Source organism: Pezoporus occidentalis, unplaced genomic scaffold (assembly GCF_034315485.1).
Source record: "Pezoporus occidentalis ecotype Australia unplaced genomic scaffold, CSIRO_AGI_Poc_V1 ctg86, whole genome shotgun sequence".
Lineage (NCBI taxonomy): Eukaryota > Metazoa > Chordata > Aves > Psittaciformes > Psittacidae > Pezoporus > Pezoporus occidentalis.
In genome coordinates this window covers 1,026,739-1,050,503 of record NW_026916220.1, presented here as the reverse complement: position 1 = coordinate 1,050,503, position 23,765 = coordinate 1,026,739, and the positions used below count along the sequence as shown (strand labels likewise).

General features: G+C 37.6%; 1 protein-coding gene across 5 annotated transcripts in view; it reads right to left on the bottom strand.

Annotated features, from left to right (window-relative positions):
• Positions 1 to 21,906, bottom strand: part of CEP120 (centrosomal protein 120) — a 40,818-nt gene extending 18,912 nt beyond the window's left edge. For 3 of the 5 annotated variants that reach the window (XM_062604480.1, XM_062604482.1, XM_062604484.1), the window contains exons 1-15: positions 21,813 to 21,906; positions 19,637 to 19,793; positions 18,670 to 18,784; positions 15,627 to 15,768; positions 13,986 to 14,134; positions 12,580 to 12,777; positions 10,372 to 10,599; positions 9,908 to 10,115; positions 8,674 to 8,787; positions 7,284 to 7,458; positions 4,799 to 4,948; positions 3,758 to 3,940; positions 1,405 to 1,501; positions 1,165 to 1,317; positions 388 to 477 (exon numbers count right to left, since the gene is read on the bottom strand). In XM_062604480.1, coding sequence (XP_062460464.1) covers positions 388 to 477; positions 1,165 to 1,317; positions 1,405 to 1,501; positions 3,758 to 3,940; positions 4,799 to 4,948; positions 7,284 to 7,458; positions 8,674 to 8,787; positions 9,908 to 10,115; positions 10,372 to 10,599; positions 12,580 to 12,777; positions 13,986 to 14,134; positions 15,627 to 15,768; positions 18,670 to 18,784; positions 19,637 to 19,793; positions 21,813 to 21,864 — 2,211 coding nt within the window. In that variant the 5' untranslated portion in view covers positions 21,865 to 21,906. The remainder of the gene's footprint in view (positions 1 to 387; positions 478 to 1,164; positions 1,318 to 1,404; positions 1,502 to 3,757; positions 3,941 to 4,798; positions 4,949 to 7,283; positions 7,459 to 8,673; positions 8,788 to 9,907; positions 10,116 to 10,371; positions 10,600 to 12,579; positions 12,778 to 13,985; positions 14,135 to 15,626; positions 15,769 to 18,669; positions 18,785 to 19,636; positions 19,794 to 21,812) is intronic. The other 2 variants (XM_062604483.1, XM_062604481.1) reach the window with 2 other exon arrangements.
• Between the last annotated feature and the right edge of the window lie 1,859 nt (positions 21,907 to 23,765).

The following is a 23,765-nucleotide window of genomic DNA, read 5'->3' as shown; positions in this document are numbered from 1 at the left end:
AAATCACAATGGAGAGCATTTATACAATAAAGGTTAATCAGTTTCCATGCACAGCTGGGTTTAGAAGTGCTTTTTGATCACACAAGTGAAAGACAAAGTTAAAAAGCCCCCAGTGAAAGCAAGCTAACTTAAAGGCATAAAAGGACAAGTATGATAAAGGGCTATTTGCAATTTTTTGCACTGTTGTTGACTAGATGCAAGCATACCAGCAGGTGTGAAGAGTAATCACAGACCCTTTGTTCTATGTTATAGTTACAGAGCATCTTGTTAAATTTTATATTTATATTTAAATATTTATATATAGATATATATATCTATATAGATACATACAGATATTTATATATAGATATTTATAATGAGACATTCAGCAAGTATGAGTTTCCTTACCTTCTTCTTCACTAAAGCTTGTCTCTCTCTCTCTCTTTTCTTCCATTCTTCTGCAAGTACTTGCATATGGACCATTTCCTTCTTCTTAAGCTAAAAAAAAAAAAAAAAAAAAAAGAGAGGGAGAACAAAACCCAAACCCATAAAACCAAATCAGAACTGTTGGATGTACAACTTTAAAGGAAAGAGTACTAGCAGAACTAAACCTTGAAACAGAACAATTAAAAACAAAGTTTTGTACACTTACTTATGTAACAAGGTATGATTTTGATAAAGGTAAGATATTTTTAACTTAAAGTTCAGATATATCTTTCACTAAGTAAAAGCCCAAGTTCAAGAAAAATACCAAAAAAATAGACACTAGATTCTCAGTATCTTTTAAAAAGAAGCATGTGCCTCTAAAAACACCTAGAATGAATACAGGAGTAGAAATGCAGCAATGGATTTAGACTGAGAATAAAGAAATGCAGTGTTAATATTTAACACCAGTAATTTGAATCTGGAGTATCTACTGTAATTCATAAGGAGTAAGGGGAAAATGTGAAGGGTGTTCTGCATTTTACTGCATAGTACCTACTTCAATTACTTATACAGAAGAGAATTAACCTTCTGCATTAAAAGTATGGAACGTATTTGTGTACATCTGAAGTTTTAATATTCTGCATGAACAGAAGTTAATTCTTATTTGAAACAGTGGCAAAGTTTAAGAAATATTCCTCTCATCAATTCTGTTAAAGTTTCTCTGGCAGTCAAGCAGTTTAGGAAATAAAAAATAAAAACCTGATTTTCAAAAATGTCCTCTTGCATTTCCTTCCACATTTCCAACTCTAGTGCAGCTTTGTATTCAAGAGTTTCTCGAGGTTCTGGAGGATTTTCTTGGGCACAGCAAGGCTGAATGTGAGGGACATGCCATTGCTGACCAGCACCTACACACTGATAGAGTAACATTGGATTTTTAACTGGAAACCCAACTTCTCAAAGGAGCATACAAGGGGGAAAAAAGATTTATGTAAAATTTACTTGAGAAGAATCTGACACCAGAACTTCTTGCATGTTCACAAGCCCGTGGTCTTCCAAAGTGATAGCATATGAAAGGTCTGCTATTCTGCTGCCTGACCTATAAATAGCATTAGAGTATTAATAAAAACTGTCTTAAAAATACAGAAAATTAATTACAAGACAACACACAAACCCAAAAAGCTGAAGTGCTAATAGGTTCCATGTAAGCTGAGAGACTCTAAATGTTTGCCTATGTGACAGCACAAACATGCTCTCCCATGTATACTGTTTTAACTCGGGGACTAATTTATACATCTTCAGTAAGCTTTCTGACTTCAACAGATAACTTCTCATTGGAAACATATTTAACTAACAGCTTACTATAAATGCTGATTATGTTGATTGCATCCCTGCAACAGGCGAATGATCCTAAACTGTACCTGTAGTCTTAAGTCTAACAAATATACCTGTTGAATACAGGCATTGAGCTTTGTTCAAGACAATGAATTCTTAAAATGTTATCAGTAACTTCCTGTTACCCACAGTATAAGTCATTTAGCATATTATGTGTGGTAAGCCATCCTCAGACTTACTAAAAAGCTCATTTCTGAAAGCTTCAGCACACAGAACTGACAACTTTGAATACACTTATAGGTTAAGTACTACCTGCTCCTGCACAGTGAAAAAATGTCTAGATAACAGATATTTTTAATAAACGAATTTCAAATTAGTCACAGTTTCTGCTTAAGTAGAACAGTTTGTCTCTGGCTGCCTCACTGCTAATCGCTGACAAAATGTAGTAAACAAAGGTATTTTTCTGCACAGAATTATATTAAGAAATACGCACAAATCATGTAACTGAAAGTTATCACTAGTCTAACATGAAAGCACACTGCAGTGCAGACCTGTACTTGGTCAGAAGCAAAAATATCATTTCAGTTATAACTATGCAATGATGCAAAGGCAATTACACAGCCACCTAAATGGCAGAAGCTGCAACATTACTTATCAAGCAATTTGCAACAAGGCTGCACGAATTAACCATGGCTGTAGTTTTCACATAAATTCCCTTCCAGCAAATACAGAAAAACAATACTAAAATATTTTTACAAAAATGCAGTCTTCTACACAGCTATTTGCAAGGGAAAAAACCCACCAGAAACATTTGTATTTCATGTAATTTAACAAAAATTACTGCATCAGATTCTTACAACTTTCTGTTACTGTTTAAAAAAGAAAAGAAGATTCAACTTAGTGGATCTTGCAAATCTGAGTAATAGAGTCAGTTTAATATGTCAGTATAAAAAGAAGAATACACCACCAAGAGCAAAGCTAGCAGTGTACCAGCACAACAAAATGCGGACCTGATGACATTCTGAGAATGCCATCTAGTGGTTATTAAGTTTTGTGCAAAACCAGATTTCATTTCAGCAAACTTTTTCAGGAAAGTGTAAGCCTTCATATACAGTGAGATCATAAAGTAACTCTTCACAGAATCAGGGCATGCTGGCTTTCACACAGAAAAGTTAAAACAAAATTAGATATCAATTTTTTACCAGTTGGGAGGGAGATGGTATATGAGTCTCTGCGTCAATAACCCGAAGTTTCCTGCACATCAAGTATGTTTAATTATCTGAAGGATTAGAGGTTTAAACCCAACCTCAGTCTTAACAGCAATTACATTTATTTCTAAAGGCAAAATCAAGGTCCATTATCACAGAAAAAGATTAGGTTTAGACACTGATTACTAGCACACTTTATACCTCCAATAAGGACATGGGAGAGAAGTAACTATCAGTAAGATTCTTCAGATACACAAAAAGGATCAACACTCCTCTAGGTAAATGAACATTTATCTTCAGATAAAACATTAATAAATAGCACTGCTCCTTCTGATGTACACAGGCTCAAGCCCCTGCTGCTATCACAGAGTATAACCCTGAAACAGAAAACCTCTTCTACTCTATGAATATACCTGTTTTTCTAACTTTCATTGAAGTCAGTAGCATCAGTAGCATCTAAAAGAAACTATGGATAATTAGTCTTAACTATTTTCTGGGATATCAGCAGTATTTTGCAATTGTTAAGTATTTAATTTCCTCAGGAAGGTGCCTCAATAATGTTTTTTCCAACTATTTTTTTTTTAATCTGTAAATCTAACAGAAGATCATGATTGTATAAAGGTCTATTATGATGACTGTGGTAGTGGTTTGGGGTAGCACAATATGCCTGTGGCAATTTAACTTTTAATCACTTGGACGCCTGTTCCCACCCTGCACCCTATAATGCCGTTTACCCATATTCAAGTAAACACTAAGCAAACAGCCCTTCAAAACCTGCTACAGAGTAAGTAGGGTTTCTTAAATAGTTATACCCTTGTGCTGCTGTGACACTGACTGTTTCATTATAAGTCTGACGCCAGCACTGTTCACCATTACCACCCAAGAACCGGGTTTTTTCTGAAGCCAAAACATTCGAAAGCTGAAGTTTCGCCACCCCTAGAAGTAAGTCTTTAGCTGTTTTATCCTTGTGCCACAACTCGACCAACAGAGGTAATCTGAAACACAGAAATGATTCTTAGTGTCAGGCATCAACTCAAAAGAGGAAACATTCCTATTAACTTGGGAAAAGGACTTCATGTTCTAAAAGTTATTTACCAAATCAGTGATGGTCCAGTTGTCAAGAAAAAAAAAAAAAGAGATGGATTTACTGCCCCTCATTCAGAGGAAAAAATGACTGACTTTATCTTCTCTATCACTTACTTTCATCAATTTATTATTTCTTTTTCCAGTTTTCAGAAGAGACAATGATACAGTGAAAGCAATTGGCTGAATAATCTTAACAGATCTAAATCATCTTCATTTATAAATATATTTTACTCACTGCCACTCAGAATACATCTCCTCCACCTCTTCTTTCAAAATACCACTAATTCGATGATTCTTTATTCTACATCTTAATCAGTGATCAAAAGCTGGTAGGACTACTGGGAAAATGGTACCACAGCCCTCAACAATGTACTCAGCTTCCTGGGTACCTGCTGTATTTTCAGGAACATTGGATATTCATCATGCATTAAAAACAAAAATTAAAAAAACTTACCTATTCTATTTGAAGCAACACTTTGTTAAAACTACACTATCAGTGTTTAATTTAACAACTGACAGCACTTGTTTCTGTAAGCAATGATCCCTGCATAAGTACTCGAGATAAATGCAAGAATTTTAGTCCCTGACTTTAAGTAACTGAGAAACTGGAAGAGCAACACATTAAAATATTCACCTGCATTAACACTTGGATCCCTTACTAAATTCCCAAATTTATGATCCTAAGTAAAACACTTGAACATGAATGTATTTACAAAAAAAAAAAATAGGCTAAGCATGATTAAAATAAAAAGAAACTAAGTTATCACCTCAAGAACGTATCTTGAAGCTGATGAGGTATAGTTGCAAAATCAAAAGCACAGTAGGATTGTGGAAGAAAGACTTCCATGTTTTTTCTAACTTCTACAGGTGGGCTTGTCATAATAGGCGCTGCACTGCCAAAAAATGGATATGAGTACCTAATAAAAACAACAAAAATAATAATAATTTATTTTTTTAATACTTTCTGCAACAAGAAAACCAGTTTAGACATTTTACTAAAGCTCAACTTGTACAAAAGTTAGCAAAATTTACACAAATTTGTAACAACCAAATTTGGTCTTCAAATTTGGGTTTCATTTACTTCAGCACTGATCCAGCTTCATCTATATTCATTGTTATTTTGACAAAAAAAGAACTTTAATAACCTGTTTGTTCATAACCATGTGAATTAATCTACTAAAATTCTGCAATTACTATATAAAGTGAGCAGAGAAAAATAAGAAAGGAATATTATTTTCAGGTGTAGATTACTACTTAAAAGATCTGCAACTGTATTTACAATTAAGACTGGTTTAACACACAGTAACTGATAACTGAGTATACACACACACAGTTTCAGAGCCATTTGAAAATTTCAGTAACATTTGAGGAATTAAGGTTTTAATTCTCAGTTTAAATCACTGAGGAAAGTCAAATCATTTTACGAATATTATTTACAATATGGCCTGCAACTATTCAGTCTATGATAAACTATTATGATAAAAGGGAGGCCAGGAACCTCTCAAACTTCACTTTGGTCAAATTGATCATGCTGTCAGCCAAGTTACAAAAAAAAAAAAAAATGCTGCATCAAATGCTGCCACCTATAAAATTCCACACTTCAGCCGTTTGTGCAGAACTGTTTAAAGAGCTAGTTTAGACCTGAATGAAATAATGCTCCCAATATCCTGCAAAAATGTGGCTATTCACCCTGCAACTTTTCTTAGCATTTACACGTTTGGATGTTTCTCCTCTTTAGCTTCCTGCCATGTTCACCACTGACTGTAAAAATTAAAGTGCATGAAACAGTAGAATTTATTTGCTGTCACTCTTCTGAAACAAATCATTTTAATGTTATGTGACAAAATTCCATCTATTGAATGCAGTTTTACACATACTATTTAATAATATAGCCTATACATAAAACCATTAATGATGTTTTTAACCATTAAGATAAGTTGTTTTAAAATAGTACAACCCAACCTCACCATTTCACCCCAATTCAAACAAAACTTCAAGAATCATAAACATTAACAAATTTCCCAATAAACAGTTAAAACTGTATTGAACCAAACTCTTGTCAGAACAACAGATGCAAACATAGATGCATAGCCAGAAACTCAACACTGTCGAACTGAATCACCAGGTATGCTTCATCATGTGCACCAAAAGGGTCCAAATGGACATTAGAAGGCAAACTGTAAAAACTGTTATGAGCCACTGAATTCACAGATGCCACCAATACACTAATATTCCATGAGTAGGAATTTATTTATTTATTTATTTTTTTTTTAAGCTACAAACCCATACCTATATCTACAAACTCCTTACCTTAAACTCTAAGTTTACAGTTGGTAAAAGAAAGTTTCTATCTTTTCTAGCAATGTTAATTGCTAGAATTATTTCTAGCAATGTTAATAAACCAAACAAACCCCACCTGCATATAGATACCAGGTTCAATACCCTTACTTTTAATTAGTTCATCTTTTTAGTTCTTATTCGTCCAACTTTGCACCCACCTCCCAGCTACCGTCTGCTTATTCTCCAAAAGTGCTCCCATGCTTTCATTTCATGTTGACATCAGTAACAAATTAGTCTAAGCATTTGTTCAAAACCAACACTGGTAGTTTTCTACTTTTGCTTCAGTCACAAACCTCATGTATCCAAAAAGCTTGTCTTTTTTTGTAACCTCACAAATGAATGCAACAAAGATGCTACTTCTTGCTACTACGATTTGCTTCTTCTACTCAAAGACCCCCAATACTGCATCTCAGAATGATAATGTATCTATTTCACTGGTTCTTCACTTTAAGATTAGAATGTTCTTCCTTTAGATTCACTGTCACACACAAAACAGGTGATCTGTCTCTTACTACAAGGAGTTCTTGGTGGAGCTACGGAAAGCTACTGAAATTACTCCCTCAGCCACCTGGAAAGGCATCCAGAAAGTAAAGAGACAACTAATGATTTTTTTCCTCTAAGGACTGACTGATGATCTGTATTGTCTGAGCTCAGATATTCAAGTGAGATTTAATGCAAACTACAGTGCAGGTGAAGTGTTACATACTATCTTTAATGCTGTAATGCTCACAAGTCTAGTGATGAGTCAGATGACCATTCCAAGGAATTTGATACTGAAAATCAGCTACCTAAAGGTGAAAGATATCAGGCAGCATACTCCAGCAATCATTCAGATTATGAAGGCTTTGTATTGAAAAATAAAATAAAAATACTGCTATTAAACAGAATAAGATCAACAAAAATAAATCATACCTTAAAATGCAATTTATTGGAAAACCAACTTCCAAACCACGTATACTTCGCAGATCTATTGAAAAGCAAAAATGGTGAGAGGCTGCAGGAATAACAATTTTCTGTGCTGAAGGCTCAGAAGAACTGGATGCACCCACAGGGACAGGCTGAGATGCAGCTACTGGACCATTATCAGCTGAAAACACAGAGGAGAATTTGTGTGTATTTTTAATTATTTCTTCTGATCAAAATAACAAAATGTATTAAAGCTAGGTCTCATATTTTAAATGCAAGTACAGATAGGTTGCTTTTCCAACAGATTTCAATTCTTTGCAATATAAGCTAATATTATGAAAAACAGCCACTCTAAGTTACTGCTTCCAAAGAAAAAAAAAAAACAAACAAACAAAAAAACCCCAATATATTTTAAATCTTCTGAAAAGATTCCATAGTATTTTTCCTTGTTTTAATTTTTAAAGCTATGCAAGTCTATCTCACTGAAGTTTAGAGTAATATCCAACACATTAAATTCTTCAGGATGCTACAAGATTCTGGTTTTCACCATTTTACATAATTGCTCCCAGACAACTTGAGGGCATGCAGAAGAAGTGGGCTTATTAAAAAAAAAATGTTTTAATTTAGTTTGCTTTGGATTAATTTGCATTAGTTTAGGACTGAAAAAGAGAATTAGGTCAATTAGCAGTGATCATGTAAGGCAGAATCAACTGTGGTTCCCACACTGAGGTTTAACTGAAATAAACTAAAATGTTCTAGCTTGGTCTGTAAAGCATATCTGCTTATGCCCTTTGACAAGAACGCACCCTCAGTGACATCTATTTTATAATTTAGGAAGTAGAAGCTACGGTTAGTGACTGTACGATTGCATCCAGGCTTCTCAAGTCCTTACAGTGGCACCTGATACTGCTTTCAAAGGGTAAAAGGCCAAACTACGAGTTTTACAAAGAGTCACCAAAGGTATCCTCCAAAAATGTTTCAATTAGTAAAGCAGAGAAAGAAAGGAAAAACGTGTTAGAGCTCAGTTGCCTTTTGTTAAGTGCTAGTTGTTCTATGAGTCTTTCTTCATAATTATTTAAAATGTTTCCATTTTTGCCATTTTAAAAGAAACACATAATTCCTAGCATTGACTTTATTTTTTCACTGCATGTTTATTTACATTAGCAGTAACAATACAAAAAAGGATTCAACATCAGCTAGTTAGCACAACATAGGAATAAAATAATTTTCAGTGATTTAGGTAGTGTCACTGAAGTGCTTGGCATAATGATACAGCTGAACAGGGGTTCAAAGTTGCCATATGACAACATACATAGGCTGCATACAAAAATTTATTTAAGTTGCTACTATATTAAAATTTCCTTCTATGTACTAAATGCAATAGATTTTCCATTACCGGGATTTTGCAGATCTGACGACAGAGGTGACTTTGGTCTGTTCTGTGATTTGAAAACTGGAAGCTCTTCAGTACACTGTTTGTTAACCACTTGACAGGACTCAGCCACCAGCCCTGAAAGATAAATGTGAAATTACATGTTTACACCTTACCAAAACAGACAGTTATAAAATGATAGCTATTCATAAAAAAGCACAATCCTGGATTTCTTAACTGCAAATTCAAACCAGCTGCTAGGTTCACAATACATTTTCTTGATATATTCATGTAAAGAACTTAATTTTTGCTTAGGTAAGTTAGGATTAAAAGAAAATTTGGCTTAATCACCAGACAAATCCTGAGAACATGCTCTGGGACACAGATTTTCCTCTATAGAACTCAGTGTCTTTAGGATCAATCTCAAAAAAAAAAAAAAACCAAACCCAAGCAAACAGTAATACAAGTATGATTAGAAAAACAGTAATTTGGCTTTATTCATAAACCATCTCTTAAGATTCACATTCAGTAACATTTAGCAAAATAACATTCTTTCTTATGACCTTTACTCTATCATGATAGCAATCTTTCTTCTGATCCTTTCTGGCATCTCTCCAGACCAGTCCTCAAATCAAAAACAAAATCAGGTAAGTCTTAGAAGGCTATGTGGGATACCAAGTCCCTACAAAAGGATAATGCAAAACCACACAAAAACTTCAGTTGCTTGGTTGTGTCCAAGAACCTGCGCAGTACGAATGTTTGTTTTCACAATTATCCACATAGTAAATTCCTTAGAAATCTTAAAAATACCACATTGCCCCTGCCTTTCTACTTATTAATTAAATTAATTAAATGCAAACATTAGACAATTTCATCTCCTCATGCAAGTCAGTTTCTTCATGAGTATTGTACTGAACCTTCCCATTCTCAAATTCAGGGAATTCCAAGCATTTATGTTATTTTTCATGCTCATAACCATCCACACCACTGATTACCTAGATACCACCCAATCTCTAATCTGGCTCTTCCAAATGTTTTCAAAAACTGCCATATTCAAATTGCAACATTTATTTCCCTCCTGTTTGTTTGGGTTTTTTTTTGTTTGGGGGGGGGTGGTGTTTGTGGTTTTGTTGGTTTTGTTGTTGTTTTTTTTAAGGTAAGTGGCTCTTATATGCCTGGAATCACCACAAATGCATAGTACGCGATCCAAGACCACACTTGACAACTGGATAAAGAAAAGAAGTTATATACTACATACCCTTTTTCTTTACTTTCATGCCTTTTTCAAACTTAAGACTTTCCACTTCACTTTCTGTTGCTTCATCTTGTGTTGAAGAAGAGTGGCTAACCTGAGATGGAGCATTCTGGGATCTCTGCTGCAGGCCCCCTGTTTTCCCTTTAACAGCTGACAGTACTTTCTCCTGTAGCTGATTAGGTCCAGTTGGAGCATTTAAGGGAATCACAAGCTGAATAAAGTAATATAGTTTTCTTATTGATCATGGGTTGCACTGAAAAATTCCATCTACAACATTTTTACAGTTTGAGATTATTTTCCTGACACAGAAAAATGAAACAATAGAAGGAATATTCATATAAAGCAACTTATTCTTTCAGGTTCTTTTATATACTTAACTGTGAAATATGACTTTAAATGTCAATTATTTTTTCTTAAACATGAAAATGTACAACACTGTCTAAAACAAAAAAATGTGTAAGCTATACCTGGGCACTCAAGCTCTCCCTTTGCAGAATTACGGATACCCCAACAGTAGGAGCCATATCCAAAGGCAACTGTGGCAGTTTCTGTTTAGCTCTATTTGGTGGAACAAGGACAAATGCTCCTTCTATTGTCACAGGATGTTGATCAATCTCTGCATTTCCCTTCTTCAGTAACCCAGACAGGGGTATTTCAGTGTTTCCAAGAGACTGGTCCCCACAGCAAAGATGGATCTGCATACATACAAAGGTGTTTGAATGTAACTGTGTGTCCCTTTCCACTTGAACTGTCTGATCACCCTCTACTATAGGTAGTAAAAGCATAACATGTTAAAATGAGTACCCCTAAGTCCAGTCCCTGTATGCTGAGAACAAGTGTTTTGAGAAGTACAGCAACAGCTATGAAATTTCAGTATTGAGAAGGTAGGAACTGCCCAGTGCTAGCACAGTAGCAGATCACAGCATTGCCCTTCTAAGGGCCTGTCATGCCATCCGTTTTGGAAAGGAATTAAGTAGTCTGTGGCTTCTAAACACAGCACAGATTCTTGTCCCTGAAACAATGACATTCAAAATGCATGACTGCAAAGTTCAGCCTTTGTGTATATATTTAGACACCACCTAAAGAGCAAGGATTTTGAATAACTGTGTTCTTAATCCCTAGTAAGAAGCATTATTCCTTTTTCAAAACTTGAGTCAACTCTTTCTTCCTTCCATGATTTAGCATTTATACACGTAAGTAGAAGATGATCTTAAAGAAACCCCACAATCTAAAGTAATGTATTTTCCTCTTTGAAACTTATATATCACTTCTGTTTTAGCAGATGAGAACACTGTAATCTCATCCTTAATATTTATAACACTTTAATGCTAAAAGGTGTCAGCTGCCAACATACATACCTAAGTGGGTATACATACGTACACATATATTACATACAACACCCCCCTCCCCGAGTCTGGCAGCTAGAACCTTTTACAAATAAGGTCTTAATTCTTGGAAAAAATATATTAAATATTAAGGATCAGAATACCATGCTCTGTTCCTATATCCTAAATTTTAAATAGCTGGGTGAGAAGTTGGGGAAAAAAAAAAACACCTGTAAATCAAGATGTAGATCTGACCTCATGACAACTTGTTTAAAAAGTCATTCTTTAATATGATGAAAACACACAGTTCTCTGTATGTGTACATATGGATATGTTGTATTAAATACTTTCTTTCAAGACCATAGACTAAGTTTAAATTCCAAACATCAGTCTATGTTTCTTCCAAAAACTGTAATTAGAAAAATATTTAAAGTTGAGGTAAAAAAAACCCAGAATAACCTGAAACAAGATTTAAACAGAAATATTCTTAAACTCAGATAATAAACTAGAATAGCCTGTACAAGTTTAAAGAAAAATAACTTTAAAGGGTCCAGATTCAAGACTTTGTATAACTAACACTGTCTTACTTACCACCTATGTTATTAGAAACTATACTATAGTATATATAGAAACTATATCAATCTCATTTTGTAATGAGTTAAGTATGAGCCATACACAGATTGCCATAAACACTCTCTATACTATCTAATATTATGCATCAGAATAATTTAGATTGTAAAATACTCTTAAGATCAACGAGTACAACTGTAAATCTAATACTGCAACTCCACCACTAAACCATGTCCCCCATTTAAAAGCATAACTAAAGATAAGCAATATCCTGCAACAGCCCAAATATGGCTGTTGTGTATTTAAAAATAGTATTTGGTTAATGAGTGGGGAAAAAAAGCCAGACCTCCCTTGTTATTCAGAAAGGGTGCTGAAAACACAGTGATTTTAGAGCTTAAGAAAAAGTGACCTGAGCAACTGGTATCGGTGAGGTTATCACAAGCAGCGCAAAGCAGGACTGTGGGTTGCAGGTGGTCTGATTGCAGAACAAGTCCCAGAGCTACATGCTCTTGAGAACGCCACATTAACTCTTTGGGAATATCATGTTTCAGCAATACCTTTTATCACATTGTGCAACCCAGCTTAGTATAGCAACTGTACTGAAGAGACAGCTCTCCGTCTAGGTGCTGCTAGGGTTTCCTTCATATCAGCAAGGGAATCAACTTGTATTTGAGCAAAAATACTGTAATACAGTCTAGTTCTGGAAAGAGAAATGTTTTCTGGTTCCAGCCATATTCTATTTTCATTATTTTCATTCCCATTTGAGAAGAAACAACTTACCTGCAATTTTGACTGTGCACAAAGATAAACTTGAAGGACATCAACGGTACTACGTATTCGAACTGAGGCTCTTTCTGGCTCAAAGTTTGGATTAATTAAATCAGTGAAAGGCTCATTTGTGACATCATTTCCCAGTAATGAATAGTAGAAAAAAAACTCAGGCTGTCGCTCTGGAAGCTTCATAGTAGTAGGAACTAACTAAAAAAAGATGCAGAAAAGGAGATACCACCTTCGTTAAAGTGCTGTTACAGTAATCCTTAAGTATTAGCTTGGAAATTAAAGAGCTGAAAGTGACCTCAACCTACCAAGTAGCTGAACTAAATCCTAGCTTGCACTACATGCACAAAATGAAAATTTTAATATTAATAATCAAGCTGAAGAGAAAAATATCTTATTGTACAATTATACCAGTAACTTGCAAAATGCCCCAGTCTGAACTACCTTTAAGATTTATCAGCACCAGGGGCTGTAACTGACATATTCAATAATGCCAAGTACTGCACAAATATTCAGAAATCAGCAGTGCCTTCACAATATAGTACAAATAAACAATGCAGATTAGATACTGAGTTATGTAACAGCTTACATGATTGAATAAAAGACTGGAAGAGCCAGAAACAGCTACTTCATCCTGTAGCCACTGCACCTGTGAATTCAATGCCTAGAAAGGAACAAGCTACCTCAGACTGATCACAATAAGTTTACCTCACAAGGCCCTATAATTCTGCCATGGAAAAATATTTTCTATGTAAAAATATGAAAAGACTGAGAAGAGTTTTTCATATACTGTAAGTTACAGATCAATTAAAATCACACCAGCTTGGAGTCATAACTTTCACAGTAATTTGAATTTGGGCATACCTATATTTTTAAATCAGACAATGTGTATCAGTGTGGTATGGTCCAGCATGAACACAGCAGCTGAAGCCTAAAGCTGAAATAATCACATCAGCATGGCCCTTAATTCTACCTAGTAAGTCCTTCCTTAGCAACACATAAGCTCTACTGTTTCATGTATCTTATGGATCCGAAAGGTACTTTGTCTTCATTGAACTTCAGCACATGTGGGCACCACACTGAAGACTGATATTATCCATAAGCATACTTTTAATACTATATTATAATATAAATGTATGCATTTCATTGAAGTTCATAATTTAAAGAAAATGCCATTTTAGTTCTCAAAAAGCATTCTGATCTTTTATCTGTAATTTCACATGCACTACATAAAAGTTTAAAAATCCAAACTCATGTATATTAACTCAATATGGGACAAAGCTACTTAGTACAGGAAATTTCAAATATAAAAATTCTAACTAGAAATAAAGCATGTCATGGCAAAAATACCAGCATGAGACAGTACTTCTTAAAAACTATAAAACAAACTTAAAAGGAACGAAACAAACCTGTTCCAACTGTGCGGCAAACACAATGGTCACAGACAAGACAAAGTAGTCTCTGCAATATTCCGCCGGTCCAATCTGATGACAACCTTCTTCTTCATTCAAGACTGGTACTATACTTTTAGGGTCTATTCCAGAAAGAAGGGCAGATGCTAAGAGAGAAGAAACAAATTAAGTAACTTGTGGCAGGAATCTTACCTATCATTTTATTTTTACGTATTGTACATGTGAAAAGAAAAATTACAAATAGAAGGTCCTCTTGATGATTCCAAGGCATTTCAACACAAAGAAGTCCCTAAGTATACATAAGTATAGCTACAAAAATAAAAAATAAATTCTATTCAGTGAGCACTGATGTTATTTTGAACACATAATGCTCCTGTGTATTTCTATTTACTGTTCCAGTGAATAACATTACAGTGACTATTTCACTGCATTAGTCTACCATGCTGTTTATTTTATTCATGAAAGGGAATAAAGTAACTGCATAAGGCAACCTGTTCAGTTGCTGAAAGTATGTCCCATTCCACACACCTGTAGAACATTTAATTTAAAGATTTTTCAACTGAAGACTTCAGTGCATAAAACACTGACTATATGCTGGTAAACTAGTTTATAGTGCTAGTAATTCAATACATTCAAGGCATCTCAGATTACACCAAACAGTAACAATCACACAGCACTTTTGCTAGTTAACCTAAAGGCTTCATTTCAAACACTAGAAATTTTAGACTACTTAGCTCAGTGAAGCAAAAAAATAAAAGAAAATAATTAAAAATACAAAGGAAAACATCTTCTTAACTATCTGAGTACACTAGGACTGGGTAGTCTAGCTTTGCCACACCCAATGCTTGTAATATTAACTTTAAGCCTGTGAAAAACCTGAACATCAGTTTTCCTCCAATACCTAAATATGGCACTAAACAACCTTGAGATAGCAAAAGAAACAGAAAAGCTGGCAAATTTCTTTGAATCAATTATTCCACAGAAAGCATGAGGTAGAAGTCAGTGCTGGATGAAAGCATATGGGATTTCTTGTATTTTCTGGCAGTGTCACGAGGAGATTGTGGGCAGAAAGATCACAAGGGAAGTGCAGATTAACACATCATTTATAATAGTTCCTTGCTCTTTTACAACGTTTACAGTATGCAAAATTCCCTGTGCTTTGATGTGAACCTGAAAGGAGGAAGTAAGCTAACTAAGGGAGTTTTTTTACAAAACCAGAGATCATGGTAAGCAGATGATGAATTTAGCACTAGGAAAAACCCTCAAGGCAAGAATACAAAATTAGTAGAAAATCCACTAGTTGCATCAGAGGCTCAAGCCTTTGGAAGTTATATAGATAGGCTTTTTGGGTGGGGGATAAGGGGGAGATAAATCTGTTTTTAGTTGGTGTTTTTTTTTTTATTTTAACTTTCCTACGGGTTTGGTTTTGTTCTTTTTTTTTAACTATTAACTTGCATGCAAAAAATCCCAGTTAAAAAACTGACTGAAAAGCACAGCACGTAAGGACACCTACTATCAGTAGTATCTGAGTTCTAATGTATTTTTGACACATTTCACTAATTACCCAAGAGGCATGTACAAGGGAATCCAAAAGTGAGGATATTTTTCATTCAAAGAGAGTGATATTATATTACTTACCTTTCCTTTCTCTAGGAGATGCCTCCTTTGTTTTAAAACCATCAACCAGTGCTTTTGAATCAGTCTCCAACACAACACCTACTTGTATTTCAGATTTAAATTTAGTGTACTTGTTACTAAGCAGAGGATACCATTTGGGTGCCTACATAATTAAAAACAAAAAGGATTTTAAAAACATTAAAATAATATGATACTGTTACAGGAAAAATTGCTCTAGCTTTTCTACTACATCACTACTTCATTTGCTGCAAACAGAGCATGGTGCATCAGCCTGGGCATGGTGTGACAGTCTGCACAGGAAGGTGTGCAGGGAGGACTCCTCTTTGGAGAAGGGACATTCAACCTGCCAACTGCAGAGACTTCAAGTTCACATAACCCAGCAACTGGGCACCAGTCCATGACCATCTGCACAGCTCAAGGGCACTCATGTTACCTGCCCCTCAAGGCAGTAATGGTGGGCACCCATCATAGAATAAAGGCTGCAGCACCAGTTCAGGGGTCTGCACCATCTACCCTGGCAAGTAGGTGATGCTTCCACCCAGACAGAGCTGCTATAGGGAGAGGCTGCAGGAAGTTCCCTGCCCTTTCTTTTGGGACAGAGACAGGCAGTAGACCTGCCTGCAGACAGTGTGCTGAGGTGGAGGACCTCCTGCAGCAGGTGGAGCCTGTGTAACATCAGGGAAAGGCAAGAAGGAATTGGATAGCTGATTCCAAGTGCAGGCTGCAGCAGACCTACAGCCAAAAACTGTCCACCAGCACACATAAAAGGGAGAGGGGGGCAATAATGCAGAAGAATGGAAGCTTGCAACGGCAAGGCCCTGCAGGAAGACAAGACTTCTCCCAGTGCTTGAGGTACCCTTGCAGAACCACTTTGTCATTCTGCAGACCGAAGATGTAAGACCCATCACATCATGAGATAAGCTGGAGCTGAGTATGGCAGCTCGATCTGCTCCCTGTGTAACAGCCAGCACAACTAAGGAAAGGCAGTGCCTGATAGTAGTAGGCAACTCTCTCCTGAGAGGTTCAGAGGCACCCATCTGCTGACCTGACGTGCTCCTTAGAGAGATGTGCTGCTTACCAGGGCCTCACATCAGGGATGTAATCAAGACTGCCAAGCCTCACATAGTAGACTGACTATTATCCACTGCTGTTGTTTCATATGGACACCAATGATACAACTAAGAGCAGTCTGAGGAGTATCAAGAAAGATCACAGCCCTGGAAGCAGCAGTAAGGGACCCTGGAGCACAGGCAGTTTTTCTTCCTCAATCCTCCTGGTCAAAGAGAAGGGGTTGGAAAGGGCCAGTCAGAGCTGGCCAATCAACAAATTGTTACAGGACTGATACTTCAGCCACGGGCTTAGCTACTTAAGACTATGGACTCCTAGTTAGGGGCTGGTGGGGCACATGAAGCTCAAGGGCAGCCTTGGCTGCAATGACCATGAAGCAGTGGAATTTGAGATCTTTAGGGCAAGGAGGGTGTGCAGCGAGCTTGCTAGCCTGGAGTTCAGGAGAACTGACTTTGGTCTCTTGAGGGATCTGCTTGATGGAGTACCAGGGGATAAAGCCCTGGTGGGAAGAAGGGCCCAAGAAAGCTGGTCAATATTTAAAGATCACCTTCTCCAAACTCAAGGAGAAGTTTATTCAATATTCTAGAATCACCTCTCCAAGCTCAGGAGCAATGCGTGCTGACAAAGATAAAGCAAAGAGGCCTCTGTGGATGAACAAGGAAATCCTGTACGAACTCAAACACAAAAAGGAAGCCTACAGAGTACAGCTGGAAGGAATAGAGAGAAATAGTCAGAGCAGCCAGGGATCAGGTTAGGAAAGTTAAAGCCCTGACAGGACTAAATCTGGCCAGAAACATTAAGAGCAACAGGAAAAGCTTCTACAGGTGTGTTGGTGATAAAAAAAAAAAAACACAAAAAAACAACCTCCCCCCAAAAAAAACCCCACAAAAAAATAAAAATACAACAAAACAACCAACCAAAAAAAAAAACAAACACAAAAGAAAACACAAAAAAAAACCCACCCCTCAAAAAAAAAAAAAAACAAAAACAGAAACAAAACCAAAAAACTTAGGGAAAATGTGGGCCTACTGGGGGAAGACAGGTTGAGAGAACTGGGCTTACTCAGCCTGGAGCGAAGGGTCAAGGGAGACTTTAGAGCAGCCTTTGAGTACCTAAAGGGGCCTAAAAGAAATGTGGAATAGAACATTATGCAAGGGCATGTAGTGACAGGACAATGGGGAAAAGCTTAGATGGCAGATTTATGTTGGATATTAGGAAGCTCTTCCCTGTGATGGTAGTGAGTACCTGGCACAGATTACCCAGAGAAGCTGTGGGTATCCGAATCCCTGGCAGTGCTCAAGGCCAGGCTGGAGAGAGCCTTGGGTGACACGGTCTAGTGGAAGGTGTCCCTGCCCATAGCAGAGGGGTTGGAACTAGATGATCCTTAAGGTCCCTCTCAAACCATTCTATGATCTAGAGAAATATGCCTTAGTTTTTATTTCCAAAAGTTTGGTCTATTTTGAGTACATTATTATACTAAAAGATTCTATACAGCAATGACTGGAAGACTAGATGAACATACTTTTTGCACCAAATCGTACAGCAAACAAGTTAGCAAGAAAAGTATGCTATAAATCTTCAGGCTCTCAGCTGAAAAGTGCACAATAATTTATATGGAACACAAAGCCTTAAGGACACCAGGAACCTTACAAAGGATAAAATAAGACACTGTTATGACCTGTATCACAGTAATGTTTTGCTCAAGCACAACAGAATTTTGGTTGAACTTGTATGTATAATTACGCTTATACTATGCTGTGCTAAGGGACTAGAACTTCTGATTGCCTAACATATCTTCCACAGAGGCCTATTAAAAAAAAAAACAACACAACAAGAAGAGAAGTACGTGATCACTTAGGAGTCATACTCCAAAATACAACTCAATTTTTGCCTGTGCATTAATTGAAATTCTATTATCTGTAACAGTACTAGCATCAAAACATAAGTTTTCAAAGCTTTAGACCCCATAACATACCTGTTTCTTCTCCTGTACAGCCCTTAAATCAAGTACAATATAGCCTATGTTATCCTTAGACGAAGATACAGGATCCAACACACAACATTGGAGTTTGATAGGTGTACGCTGCAGCCTGAAACAACAACTCAGTTGAAATCCAAAATGTAAAAGTTACCTGTTCACAAATTTACGTTTCAAGCATAGTAATAATACAAAATTTGTTAAATAGCTAGTTTCTGTAGGTCAGAAACTGAATTGATACTGAAGGTCTAAAATTCATCATTAAGAGATGAAATGAAGTGGATTGATTTTGTCAGACGAGTATACCAAAGTCTCACCAAGCCTCAAGTGCTATTAAAGTCATTAGTGACAAATAAATGCAAGATTGTCCACATACGAAAAATAAGCACTGCACCTCACATGAAAGTGGAATTTTACTTGTAAAGGTATCTTAAAAACAGGACTTATGCAAAAGATCTTTGTGACAGCACCAAACAATATTTAGAGACATAGATAAGGTATCTAGCACAAGGTACATTAGGCATTTTTTTCTCAAAGATCACATGGCCTTTTTAAATTCTTTGAAAATACAAAGGTAACATTAAAATCTGTCAGCCTAAATAAGAGTCATAGAAATCTTATTCAATTTTTCACATTTTCAGAAGCATGTAAAAATAGGCATTTCAGGCTAATTCTTTGTCACCGTATACATGAGAAAGCTTGAATCCAAAGCTTGAACTACAGAATTATTAATTTACTATAAGCTCTTGGTTTTTTTTCATTAGAGTAAAAACATACCCTTATATCACTCATTTTGCTACATACTACTTTTGTTTCTTGTGGCAACATTATGGTAGGTCAGGGCACAGCTAAAAAAAAAAAAAAAGAATTCAAATGACAGTAACAGAAAAACTGTATTTCAGTAGCTGTAAAGAAAAGAAAATTAAGTTTTATTTCCGAATTAGACTGAAGTTTCTAATATTACCTGTGCTGATGAAGCGCTTTTCTGTCAAGTTCCCAAGCCAGTTCTGTAGCAAATTCTGGCTGATCCGTGTGCTCAACAGGATCAGTAGCCAACTGTTCACCATCAAACTTTGCCTCAACTATAAGCAGGTGCTTGGGTCGTTTTGGAAAACAGCGGCCTGTAAGAGAGTAACTGCCATGTGCCATCACCAAAAAAAGAAGTGAGAGCTGAGATTTCTGACATAAACCAATGACATAAAAACATATTTCCTTTACCGTCTTCCCTGCACTTACTCTAAAGCTCTGTTCTTTATATTAAAAGAATAAAAAAAAAAAATCTTCCTACTATGCAGGCACAAAAAAAAAAAAGAGACCCCACATATTAGCACATGAAACAGAATATTTGAGAAGCATACAGAAACAGCAAGACAAGACATTAACAAAGAACAAAGAGTAAGAAACTAGGCAACTGGTATGATTTAATTTTGATAAATTGTGACTGGATTTAGGCCAAGTGAACAGGTGAGAGACAGACCAAATGTTTTTCCTCTACTGCAGATTTTATCTCTGCCCCACACTAATGCAACAAAATACAATCTCATGAAAGCAGTGAGAAGTGGATTTCCAACTGTCGTAAAAAAGAAGCACTACTTGATTAAGAGTGCCTGAAGTTGTGTAGGATTTGTCCTGTGCTTAGTATCCTCTCACATTCTGATTAATAATTTAAATGACAAAATGAGTACTTAAAATTTACACATATCAGCGTGGCCTATGTACATGTTTGAGAACAGTATCCTATTTTAAACCTGCGTTGGCAAACTACCTAAATGAACAGAGAGGATTTACTTGACAAGGAGAAAGCACTCAGCCCCTAAAAAAACCAAACAACCCAAAATATAAGGGGAAAAAATAAACCCTTCCAAAAAAAAAAAAAAACATCAAACCCCACAGACTAACACACTAATTACACCTCACTAAGTAGAAATACAAGATGAAGCGTGACTAAAAAAACTTACAGTAGACGGCTAATATGGGATTAGAGACACCAGAGTACTACTTAGAAATAAAAGGGGGGCTTTAACTGACTGGGATTACCACAACACATGGGCTGGACTACACCGTTTTGACCCCAATGCTAAACTGTCCTGACATGCGCTGCCTGACTGCATTGGCTTCCGGCCAGCCAGAGAGCACCAAGGCTGTGCTGCTGCTGCTCGCAGTTGGGGCCGGAGGGCCGGCACAGCACAGGTGTCTCTGTCTGCACTTGGGCTCGATCCCAAAGTTATGGTGGGAGCAGCTGCCTGCATCCACCACGTCAAACGGCAACACGGGCCAGGTGAGTTTGGTAGTACGGAAAAGGGAGGAGGCTTTCACAGGATCAGCTGGGTTTGAAAAGACATTTCAGATCATCAAATCCAACCATTACCTCAGCAACTACCAAGATCACCACTAAACCATGTCACCAAGGGCCTCATCTACACAGTCTGCAAACACTTCCAGGGACAGTGCCTGCACCCTGGGCAGGCTATTCCAATACTGGATTACCTTTCAGTGAAGAAATTTTTCCTAATACCCAATCCAAGCCTCTCCTGGTGCAGCTTAAGGCCATTACCTCTTGTCCTACCACCTGTTACTTGGTAGAAGAGACCAACTCCCACCTCACTACAACTTCCTTTCGGGCAGTTGTAGACAGTGATAAGGTACCCCGTGAGCCTCTTCTCCAGACTAAACCTCCCCAGTTCCCTCAGCCGTTCCTCACCACACTTATGCTCCAGGCCCTGCACCAGCTCTGTTGCCCTTCTCTGGACCTTCTCCAGCACCTCAATGTCTCTCTTGTAGTGAGGGGCCCAGAGCTGAACACAGTACTTGAGGTACGGGCTCATCAGTGCATTACAGGGGGATGATCACTGCCCTGGTCCTGCTGGCCATGTCACTTATTTGAAATATTATTATACACATGATTTTAAATAATGTTTTGGGTAAGTACCCCAGAAACAAACTGGGGGTAGTCTATCCTGCTTCAAGAGATGCAGATCCACCACGTTATTAATTGAGCAGTTAACTAAATGCAGCGAGTCTCAGCTCGCTCATTCCATAACATAAAACGCATCCTCGGGCACTGAACCGCCCCCCCCAATTTTCCTTCCAGAACGGAAACATCGACAAGCAGCTGGGAGCCCGCGAACTCCTCCGGTTACCTTCCAGCACGGAGACGACAATCAGCAGCCGATCCATGGCCCTGGAAACCATCTCCCCTTTCCGCCCGGGGGCTGCTGCGGCGGCCGGGAAGCTATACCAGCCCTGCCGCCACTCACCTCCCTTTTACCGCCTCGGAACCTTTAAACGCCAACTGCCACCGGCCACTGCACTTCCGCCTTGCCACTGCGGCACCGCCTGCCGCACGGCACGGCGCTTCCGGCGAGGCACTACAAGGCCGCGCCCCTCAGCGCCCTGGGCCCGCTCCGCGAGTCAGTGGTATGCAGCTAAGTAGTTGCATTGTTTCGCGCTTCTCTCGTCGGCTGCTTCTGGTTGGATTGACCCGTCGGTCTGTTTTGTGGGTTAGCAATGGAACGATTCGGGCAAGGAATCCTGTGTATTAAAGCAGCGAAGTTTCCTTATGTTTCCTATTTCTATCGCTGTGATGCGTAGCAGGGGAGGATACTGCACCTGGCTCCTGAGAAGTGCAGCTTTGTAGTGCTCAGATAATTTCTTAAGATAGTCTATCTTCCGATGAGGTAACACCCAGTTAAGCAATAATAACCAGGTATCAGTGTGTCCCCTGGCATCCTAGATTACATGTATGCTGTGACTGTGAGGCGAAAGAAACCATTTTTGTTTTACAATCTTCTGTTTCATCGAATTACAGAATGGTTTGGGTTGGAAAGGACCTTAATGTCACCCAGCTCCAACCCCTTAACACAGGCAGGGACACCTACCACCATACCAAGTTGCTCCAAGCCCATCCAACCTGGACTTGAGTACTGCCAGGGATGGGGGCAGGCACAGCTTCTCAGGGCAATCTGTGCCAGTGTAATATGATCGTTACAGTAAGGAATATCTTCCCAATATCCGGTCTAAATCTACCATCTGTCAGTGTAAAGCCATTCCCCGTTGTCCTGTCACTACAGGCCCTTGTAAGTAGGCTCTCTCCAGGTTTTGTATAGACCCCTTTAGGTATTGGAAGGCTGCTGTCTAGTTCCAAGTCTAAGTCCTAGTTTCTAGTTTATTAGATAGCCTGGCAAAAACTTTGCACTGACCTAAACATCTTCTTTGTTAATAATGCACATTTTTCCAGGAAGATACTGAGTTGTGATTTGCAAACATCGGGAGAGGTAGAGCCCCTTTCCTTTTGGAGGATTTCATTCTGATTCCGATACGCTATTAAATGAATTTTCTCATTTCTGAGTTGAATCTGCCTGAGTTCAGTCCTAGCTGCTGCTTTCTGCTGTGGCATCTTCTACTGTGTAACACTGCATTTGGCGTGGTAACTCTGCATGTTTACAGTTCAGTTCTTAAATATCTGTAACTGTCAACTTCTACAAACCCAGCTGTAGTTACTTTCAAAAAGAAGACACTTTTAAAAGAAGACTTGGAGACAGACCTCTGAAAAATGGGTCATTTTGGCTAGGAAGGGAATACGATCACAGATGACAAAAATGTACAATTTACCTGGAAACTTTTTTTATTCGAAAATTTATTTCTCTAGGTGGGATTCCTTAAAATAATGTTTTGTGGTGACTTACATGAGTTCATTCCATATCGGAGTGCTGCAGTTTGTAACCAGAATAAACTACTGTATCAGTAAATAAAGATACAAACAGTTAAATTGCTTATTCCAGGAATAAAAGCCAATAGTGATTTCTGGCTGAAAAAAACAGTTTAAAAGTATCTCTCAGTGGGCCTCTCCTTTTCCTCACAACAGTCTGCTGTATTTCATTACTTCTTGTTCCCTTCTATTTTTGGTCTTTCTTCACTTCTTGTTTTCCCATATTTTGTCTTGCTAACCTTCCAAATCCTATTAAGTATTTTTTCCACTTTCTTACCTACTCTGCAGACCAACGACCAAGGATGTAATCTTCCTCTAGGGACAGTCTTCACAGTGAGCTTCTTTCCTTTTTAAATCTTTAGGTGGTGCCTACCTGAATAAAGAC